Source organism: Zerene cesonia, chromosome 3 (genome assembly GCF_012273895.1).
Source record: "Zerene cesonia ecotype Mississippi chromosome 3, Zerene_cesonia_1.1, whole genome shotgun sequence".
NCBI classification, from domain to species: Eukaryota; Metazoa; Arthropoda; class Insecta; order Lepidoptera; family Pieridae; genus Zerene; species Zerene cesonia.
This window is the reverse complement of record NC_052104.1, coordinates 3,164,525-3,175,194: the sequence shown is the minus strand read 5'-3', so window position 1 is coordinate 3,175,194 and position 10,670 is coordinate 3,164,525. Positions and strand designations below refer to the sequence as shown.

Below are 10,670 nucleotides of genomic sequence, written 5' to 3'. Positions count from 1 at the left end.
TATACATAAACACATATACGTAATACAACTAAAAAAATAGGAAGCTTAATAATTTTTACATAATTACAAAAACAAATTATCGAGTCTGTGAGTCCGAATTCTGCTTAACTATCAATTGTTTTAAGTAAACAATACAATACAAAAAAACTAAGTTTTTACATACACTTAATAATAGTGTCCACATGCACTCTTATTAAATGTATTTAAGACACATATTATGTTAACTTAATACTTTATTTATATCTCAATGTTAGTACACCTAAATGTCACAATAGGTTTTAAAGAATCTCTAAAAACACCTGAAACTCGACACACATAAATTAACACAGGGAGAAATGGCCGTCTTTAATTCCAACGACTCAATGTAATGACTTGTAAAGGGCTAATCATTGCCACGTAATGAAAGCTTGAGAGATACTTTCGACTCTAATGAAGATAACAACTCAGATGGAACTAACATGACAGGTAATGAACAACTGGGATTACTGTTATATAACATTACCGTAATCCCAGTTGGTTTCTTGTTAATATTAAACCGTAAAAAGAAAAAAGTCTCATTTATTTACAAATGACACGCGTTGTTTATAATTTACACTAATTAAAATTGGTTGGTAAATGGAAATGTGTGCAAAAATCCGTTCAGTTATACTTACGTTTAGTTCCAGTTAGTAAGTAATTTATGTCACAAAGAGATTGAAGCATATACAGACCAATGTATTTTTTAATTTTATTGATTTTCAAGCCAAGATCCATGCTAAAATGCTTGTTTCCGCAAATAACGGATTATAATAAAATATAAAAAGTCGCATACAAGAGAATCAAATCAAATCAAATTTATATAGAATAAACTTCCTGATTGAGCAAATAGATTCTTACGTACAAAAACACGTGATCAAATATGAAAATTGGAAATTCCTCTCATACGTTTTGTATAACGTAGCTCTGCAATCCACAAAGGTGCATCTTTACCGTCAAGAGCGTAAATTAAACTTATTGAGGTCACATCAAGTCAGGCGTGTGGGCTAAAGGAAATTGCTATTTCTATAAAATGTCATATCATACAGCGAAGGTAGATATTACTTTCAGTCTAGCACCGAAGATAATTCCTCATTGTGACGTTTATTGAGGACACTCGGCAAGTTCTCTTCGGGGAATACAACTTTTGTATACAGTCATATAAAAGTATATAGTGAATCGTTTATCACGACTTTTGGCGTAAGTTCATCTGTCAAAGAACACTTTTCTGTTAGAATTTTTTTAGTAACCAAGGCCTGTGACTAATTATTCTTTTCATTTTAGTAAGCGAAGTTTCTGTGAAAAAATTATAGTTACAGAAGTAATCCAAATTCAAATTCCAAATTTTACTTCTTTATTGCGTTCTTTAGTGTAAGCAAACACCATAATGTCACAACACGGATTCAGAAATATTTATTCATCAACCCCAGGCCGAGAAGTCATGCGTTGCATCAATGACTGGCAGGATTAAGGCTTGCTATTCAGGAGAAGTTAAACGCTACAATAAAGTACCTGTTCGCTAAAACAAAATATAGTTTTTGGAAAAAATTAAATGTGCGATAAAATATTCAGGGTTTCATCATAACACATTGCAAATAAATATATAATAAATATATACAAAGCAAGTCTTCAATTAAGGACTTCCTTGTTTTTCTGCAGTCAGGGGTGCCCTATGCCTTATTTATGGTATATAGTCACTACATAATATAAAGCGAAGTCGCTTCCCGCGTCTGTCCCTATGTGTGTATATATGATTACATCTTCAAAACTACACAACGGATTTTGATGGGCTTTTTACAATAAACAGAGTGAGTCATTAGCAAAGTTTATATGTATATTAAGATCTATTAAAATACTCGAAATTTAATGCATGCGAAGCCGCAGGCAAAAGCCAATTTAATATATTTTATATATCTGTACTGTTAAAATATTCTTTCCGAAAACAGTTTCTCTATTCTCGAGCGTGCATCCCTTTATTCAGCAGTAAAAAAACGACATTAAAAACAAGTCACAAGTAAAAGCGCCTTCACACATCCCGCTTAATCCCGAACAAAACGAAGCTTCACAATTTCATCGCTTGAAACATTTATCGTGCGGTGCCTTCAAAGGCTTTCGATCGATCCTAGTCAACTACGTATTCTATTGCTGTCGTCACCTACCGACAGTCTATGGCCCCCTTTTTGAATGAATAATGCTATGTCAGAGTGGAACTGACTTTTAGTTAGGGTTACATCTTTCTGGAATTTCAATAAGGACTTAATGATGGATAATCCAGATATAGCGAAGTAGGTATAATATGCGCAGGCAGTTTTGTTGTTACTGAGAGTTATAAATGTATGATTGTTATCGAGCTGTGATTTTTCAGAGCAAATGAAATGTCTTATACTTAAAACATGATGAAATATTAAAGATACCCATATGCATCTACACAATTTTATCATTACATTTAAACCCATTTTTGTATTAACGTAGCCCCAACTACTGATCCCGCGTTGTTTTAAATATAATTTCATTTATTTGCATGTAGGTTTAGGTAAATTAAAAATATGATAAATTTAAAATGAGTAATGGATCTTAAATATAAAAATCAAAAATGCAATAAACTGCGACATGCTTTAGTTTTCATGAAGCGCTCGCAATACGCAAAATACATGCTGCTATATAATAAATATATTATTCGGTATTTTCTTTGAATTTATTTTGCAGATACATATTTGTTATTTCTTTTTAAACCTCAACTAATTTGCTCAACCCTACCGCTTTGCGGTTTTATGATCACTATCCGCACTTCAATACCTAATTCCTAGTTTTTATTCTAACAGCGCCTGCCGCCTTTGTACTTGTTACAAGACCTCAATATTTTGTTAGCAAGTCTATTGTTAAGCTAAAATACTAGGGCTGATACAAAAAGTTGCTATAGAAATATGGTATTTGTAATATATACGTAACTTTTATTGTTGGCCTAAAAATCCCCTATAGTAGGTTTTCAACTTTTTCATTAAGTTTCGTTGAGATAAACAAATAAACAAATTAAGGAAAACAAAAAATGTGTAAATATAAAAAATAGAATATTTTATAATCACACATACGAGAAGGGGATTCAATAAATCACATCGCTATCAAAAATAAAACCCTTATTTTCACATTTTTATAGTTTTGCATTTTCTAATAGATTTTTTATTTTGATACATTGCTCACTACTCGTGACTCCACCTGTGAACGATTAATCACAGACGCTATGTAAAATATTAAAATTTTATCAAGCAAGAAGCTAGATTTTTCATGTTATATAGATTGCTGTATTCAATATTTACTTTTTCTTTTTAGCTTCATAGTACATTTTTACAATTATTCTAGTCCACTTAGGTTTTTCATTATATTTTTAACTAGCTTTTCGCCCGCGGCTTCGCCCGCGTAGAATTCGCTTATATCGCGCGACATGGTAAGGAGTATTTTCTTCGCATTAAAAAGTATGGTTTGTCCTTTCCCACGTTTAGCTCCATCTTCATACCAAGTTTTATCAAAATCGTTTTGACAATAACGAACTTTCATACATACTTTCATTCCTTCTTTCAACCCTTTCTACCCTTTTTCGCGATAAAAATCATCCTATGTCCTTCCCTAAATTCAGTTCTATCTTCATACCAAATTTTATCAAAATCGGTTCAGTAGTTTAGGCGTGAAAGCGTAACAGACAGACAGACAGACAGAGTTACTTTCGCATTTATAATATAGGTAGGGAGGTAGGGAAGGTAGGGAGGTAGGGACAAGCGTAAGCAATTCAGAAGGCATGTTTGGCAAGGCCATGTAAATTTTGGTCATGTGATTTAATTTATTCTACGTCACTTTTCTTAATTGTCTAAAATGTTTTAAACATTGTATGAAGTAGCTGATCCATATAAAACGTTTATTAATAGATACAAAATTTTTGGCGAAGTGGCGGTTCCAGATTGGACTATTCTATTGCATAGAATCTCGCTAATAGAAACTATCCAAAATGAAACTTTAATATAATGGAGAAAAAACATTTTATAAAAAATATAACATAATAACTGTTTATATTTTTGTTATATAATAAAATCATTATAAAATTCGCAAAAATATAAACCTTTTTCATGAAAATAACGTGCGTTTCTAGCATCTATTTAAATTATGAAAATTCACAGAAATAACCAGAAATTTTATGTCCAAATGTTGGTGTTTAAAATGGGAAATCGCTCACCTTCTGCGTATCTACAGACAAAACTTCGTATAAAATTTCCATAAGCGGGATCCCTCCCATCATCCCTGGCAAAATAATTTAATATCAAAAATTCACAGGGTACGAAGTGCTTTCAACGGGTCCTTCGCTATTGCTGCAATTCACTGCCAACTCCGCGTCTCCGGGCCAAGGGTTCGCGGCTACCTACCATTTCCAACCACCACCTGATTCTACTGCTGCAGGTATTCCACCCACATGGGTATTAAACGAGATATACATTACTTAGAGACACTGTTGGTAGAACTCGCGTTGGTATATATAGGTTATTTTATGGTGGTAGGTTAAAATTACACCAATTATTATTATACCTTAACCATAAATATTTACACCAACATAGAATGCCGTAATATTAGTATAAGAATTATCTACCATCTACATGACTCATTCTTTGTCCATAAAACAAAAGTACAGAGTACAAACACACAAAGGAACAATATGTGTGGCGTCTTGTCGTTATTATATAATAAAAACCGTACGCAGTAAGTTAATTTCTTATTCTGCACACCCATCGCATTCCTTTATTCATACAGCGCAAATGAATGCACACTAAAATTCTCGGCTGTAGTAAGAGGAATGAATGGAGCTTGGCGAAAGGCCAGATGGCTTTCGGCGATGCTTATTTGGGAGGAACTGTTAATAGCCCCCGGTCCCTAACAAGTGTACCGACACGATTCCAGTCCTAAGTACACAGAGCGATCGTGTCTCGAAATACGCAACCTGAATTTAACGGCCGCCTGTGTTTCCGACGAAAATCCTTTTAGTTTTTATATTAGTAATGGCGATTGTAATTTGTAAGGCTAATGACTGTAGTTTTGTTTGGTGATTATATTTGTTATGAGTATATATTATATGTTTGTCTTGTGTTATAAACGTTACTACTCTTATATGGATATTTAAGAACATAATAATGTACCAATATTTCGCAATAAATAAATTAATTAATATATATGTATATGTATGAATATTTGTATATAATATAGCCAATTGATTCCAAATTACATTATATACATTATTTTAACTAACTCATGAGTATATATTAATGTATAAAGCAATAAATTTATAATTATACAAAATATTTACGGACTACGGTCTAGTCTTTCTTTAAAATATTTTACTTACCTAATCAGTACCTTAATATTTTATTGTTACCAATAATAATTTATTTGGCAATTGTTTTAAATCATTACGACCACACGGCAATTAATGTAATATAAATTATTAATTATTGGTAAATAACGCTTTATAAAATCATTTGGTATGGCGATGCAATTTTGTTAAATTATAATGATGAAAAAATTGAGAAAAGCGCCCTCTACTCGTAACCTTTAGAACTCTAACGTTCCTTTGCTAATACTACAAACTGAAAAAAGAATCGCACGAAGTTGACGATGTAATTCCAAACTTTATCCTACAGATGGCGCTAAAATAAAATTATTGTTTCAGATTCTGACCGCCTACTCAAACTAAGTTTCGGAAAAGCATTTGAATCTCTGGGTCCAGAAGTTAGTGCAACAAGTAAGTACCTAATTAAATGTCAAATTTAAGATAAAAGAAAGAAGGGAATACTATGTTCATATTTTATAAATTAATCTAATAACTAAACATTTCCTAAAAGAGGATGCAAACCCAAAACTTTAGAATCTTGTTGTGGCTTTGATACGAATAAGCCAAGCGTTTTAATATTTAATATTGAAAGTTACTTTAGACTTCTTAATGAACTAATTTAAAAAAAATACAAGAAACCATATTTTTAAATTTAGAATTTCTTTCTTCTAGATCTTTCTTTCACAAGAGTATGCTCATTGTACTTACAAATTTCATGCAATACGAGTATGCCCCCACATTATCATAATTCCCGTCATTATGGAACAATTAATATTCAGTTAAAAATAAATCCGCCAGTAATTACCGGTAATACAGATAAATAACGAACTCATTATTACTGTCATTTGTAATCCCGTCATGTTTCGCGCTATAGCTTGAATACGTTATCATTTATTAAACTTATTCCATTTTTAATAAAGCTACATTTGCCTAGAACAACCCATGACAATTAACTAATCTGGGTAAAATTTAATTTTTGGTTTTATAGCATTGAAATGCTTTCTAATCTGGGTTCATGGTTTAGTCCCATCTATGATACCGTGATTCATATAACCATTGTGAGAGTTACAAAAACGTCTTAAAATATGAATTCATACGTCAAGGCTTTGGGACGTCAATGACCTATTTAAACTGGTTTAACTCACTTAATAAGTGGGCAAATAACAAAATGAATAAATAACATAGTCTCAAGCCTTCACAAACTTCATGCCTCTGTAAATTTCAGTGCCAATTACTGTACAAATTATAATGAAACGAGTATTATGTTGGGTTATGTAACATTTGACATAATTATGACCTGAATTTAAAATATATTTATTGCCCGAAGCTTGGCCTGTTTTGGACTTTTAAGGAATTACGCTAAGGACAGTTATCTACTAACTATGGACAGTAGATTTAACATCTATAATAAATATATACAAATTATCTGATGTATTATCTATCGTTCTAATGAATACACAAGGCAGATATGCAATTTTGGAATTCGTTACATACGTATAGAATAATTGGCATAGAGAGCATACCATGTGTATATGTTTATAAAAAAATGTTGTATCCACTAGTTTTTTTATATTAAATGATTATCGCCAAACGTACTTTGTATGTTAATATTGATATCTATCTTTATAGAATGTACAAACTTTAAGTTTTTTCCATTCCATTCCATCGATTGTGAATAGATACACGGAGTTAATTAAAATCATTTAATTATGAGTCCCGATAGGAGAGGTATGAGTCATTCGAAATAAATGAATAACTAAACATTATTGATGAGAATAAAGAAATACATTGAACATCTCTAACACGAAATAACCAATTATTTCCAATAAATATAACAATGTTAGGTAGGCACACGTATCAATTAAATTAAAATTTTGTTGTAAAATAGGTAAGTCAATTCAGCCTCACGTATGTTCAAGAAAATATCTACGAAGGCTAGCTAGGTATTTCTCCATTTTAGTGGAATGTATTCTTGCCTTTAATATTAAATAACCGAGTTAAGAATGTAAAAGGTATACTTTAACTCTTACAGAACAAGAATTAAATTCTTAACCTTTTTGGAGTACAGAAAACTAGGTGGATGTGATTTTAAAACAAAAATCAGTATAGTCCAGGACCTAGGCAATTAAAAAACTTAAAAGCACGCTTGAATGATAGAATCAACTTAATTGTCTCACTTGATCTTATACATATGTTTATGTAACGAATTTATTTATTTAGACGATCCTTATTTATTATTTTTATTAGATATACTCATGAAATCATTATATTGTACCTATCCTTGATAAGTTTGAATAAAATCTGTCGCTTTAATATAGGTCAAAATTAACATCCAGTCTAAATGCGTCGGTTATATACAAACATATGGGTGAAGCTAATAATAGTGTGTTGAAAATATTCATTATTTGTTTATACCAAATGCGATTTTATGCGATTTTCAATTAAGCCCCAACACATATTATATGAATGACGTGGTAAAATGATCGTGGATGATCAAACTTTTCAAATAGTTTTCGGTTAAATTTCAAAACTTTCGAATTCGTGATGACACAATATGTTATTGTGGTATAAAATATTTTGCATTCGAACACTACCATTGTTGGAATATTACAAATAGTTTGTTTCAAATTAAAACTAATTTAGCTGCAGTTTGGTTTGGTTATCTGATAGATATTATAGACGTACTAAATTATAAATTTATAAATCATATTTTAACCTTCCACTGTTTATATCAGTGGGCATATTTTCATATAGAGCCTTGTACGCAAGAAATTTTGATTACGACAAATCCAAAAGGAATCGATTATGTTTGCGTACCGCAAACAAAAGACTGTCATTTATTTTCGTCATTTTATATGTCGACGGTGCCAGAAATATAATATCAATATTAGTAATATGAATATACCAAATAAGATGTGTAGCATAACAGCGTCATTATGAACATTAATTACTATGCAGCGATCACCATCTTCCCCAAACAAATCTGATATATGAAGATTATTTCTTCTAGTTAAAATATAACACCTAATATATGTCTTGAAGGTCATACAAAAATTGTTGTTTGTGAACTACATCCACCTATTTCTCCGCAGTTGGTATGCAGAGAAATAGGTGGAGGTAGTTCACAAACAACAATTTTTGTATGACCTTCAAGACATATAACATCTCAGTCTCCCCGTGACCACGCTCGCTCTAAAATGTTCGAAACGTCGGGTTAATAATATAATGAATAAATCGCGTTTAAAATCCGTTAAAAAGTTTTAAATTTCTAAATGTATATATGTATGTTTTATAATACTCGCGTAAAATCAAACACAAGAAAATACTATCTAATTAATAAATTATGAAAACACTACTGTCTAGTTATCAGAAGACATACAAAAGTAAAGTATAGCATCCAAGGCTTTTAACTTTGGATTTATTTAATCTTGAAACTAAACTTGACAGCGATTTGGCCATCAGCCTGAACCATCGATCGACGCTAAAACTATTAGTCCATTAACTAATCTGCGTCTTTTTCTTTTTTCTTGAAATATTTTTTGCTTTTAAGTAAGGATAAGGAAACGATTGACAATGGGATTAAAGGATAAGACGGGGAAGGGTCAGGAAAAGGATACGGGGTTCCGATTCCCCAACTCACCAAACGAAACACAGAAGCATGCTACTAGTGTGGTACTTTCCCCCGTGCTGGCTGACCCAATTCGTGCTGAAGCGTGCTCGGCTCACACTACACAAATGTTTATAAATAATATATTATGTAAATGGAGGTGATTATGTCTATTGGATTCAATTTGTTCGAAAACAATGATAAATTATAACGTTCTGATATTGGACAAATTTTAACATTAATAATAATTTATATACTTACTTAATAACAGTAAATGGTACTGGAAAACAGATAAACTTGAAATTATCGAGTTAAAAATGGGCATATTCAATTTAAAAATGTTATAATTTTGTTATCCTTGTATATTCGCATTCGTGATGGCACGAGTATTTATGAATGCATCGCTTGCAGCGAGTTGTTTGATTATTTATTTAAAGCAGATGCTTTATTTTCAGCGCTGCAAAGCGGCTGCAATTTAAAATTATCGTTCAAAATACCTGCGGTTTTTAAATTACGCATTTTATCCCTGCCCAGAAAATTCTCAATGTAAAATGTGTGGATTTCGCCGTTGTCATAATTATTAAATAACATTATTTAACTAAATGCCTAATACAATATACAATAACTATATACTATTATTACAATTACTATAATACATAATAATTGAATTATTGAATATTGAATAAGACTTATAATTTAAAAAATGCTTAATTTTCATATTGACTAATTGCGAACCAAAAAAGTAAATAAATAAGATGAAATTTTACATTTCTCATGTTATGCACGAGAATCCTAGACACGTAAACTTTCCTTATTCAGAGAAAAATCTCGGAGTTTATTTGTATTGCTATTTTCACACGATTCCATCTACATGATCCATAGGTTTATTTATCAGAATTTATTTAACACACATCAAATCCTAATTCCAGTTCGATACCTCAAAATTGCTTTAAAGTCCATTAATCCGACCATATCCAAAGCTGGCTAACTCTCTCTACCACGTTGTCGCATTCAATGATCGATCACAACTTCTTGTTCAACAGAACACAAAGCTATGCTATTTCCCAGATGTATTCTCGTGTAACAAATTATAATACCTACTTGCTAAATTTTCCATTCATCCAGTAGTAATCAAATCGTTCTCCAGCTTCAGGCATTCATAACAATAGCCGGCTATAATATTTCATGAGATCTGCAATTGCTTTTCAATTTATAATCACTGTACACGCTGGATTTCAACGTGTGCTAGAATATTTTCAATATTAGGTAACGATATTTTGTTACTGAGCGTTAATTACATCTGAAATTAATCAGGTGGGCCAAGGACTCACAATGTATATGCTAAAATTATTTATTGTTTTCATAATTTGTAATTGGGTACGACTTGAAACTGGCCATGTCGCTTATTAGTTGTATTTGTCACATATTTGTTGCATATTATGTAATGTACGTGTCATGTATCTGACAGTGATTTTATATAAATGTCAATGTTTGTAGGAAATAAACTGTATATTGTTATTGTAGTAACTGTTTATTATTAATAGTTAGTATATTTGCGTTTAAAGTAAAAACAATATAGCGATTAAATTAAGAATGTTTTATCGTAGACGACAGTACTGTTGACACACTTTACACCGGCCGATGCAATATTTCTCGGGATAGCGTAATTGAGCACCGGAACGA

The 10,670-nt window shown here is 31.4% G+C and overlaps 1 protein-coding gene across 2 annotated transcripts in view; it reads left to right on the top strand.

Moving 5' to 3' along the window:
- The window catches only part of LOC119839514 (suppressor of lurcher protein 1), a 180,349-nt gene that overhangs the window by 123,425 nt on the left and 46,254 nt on the right, over positions 1-10,670 (top strand). For both annotated transcript variants that reach the window (XM_038365828.1, XM_038365829.1), the window contains exons 9-10: positions 4,336-4,458; positions 5,720-5,791. In XM_038365828.1, the coding sequence (XP_038221756.1) occupies positions 4,336-4,458; positions 5,720-5,791 (195 nt within the window). The remainder of the gene's footprint in view (positions 1-4,335; positions 4,459-5,719; positions 5,792-10,670) is intronic.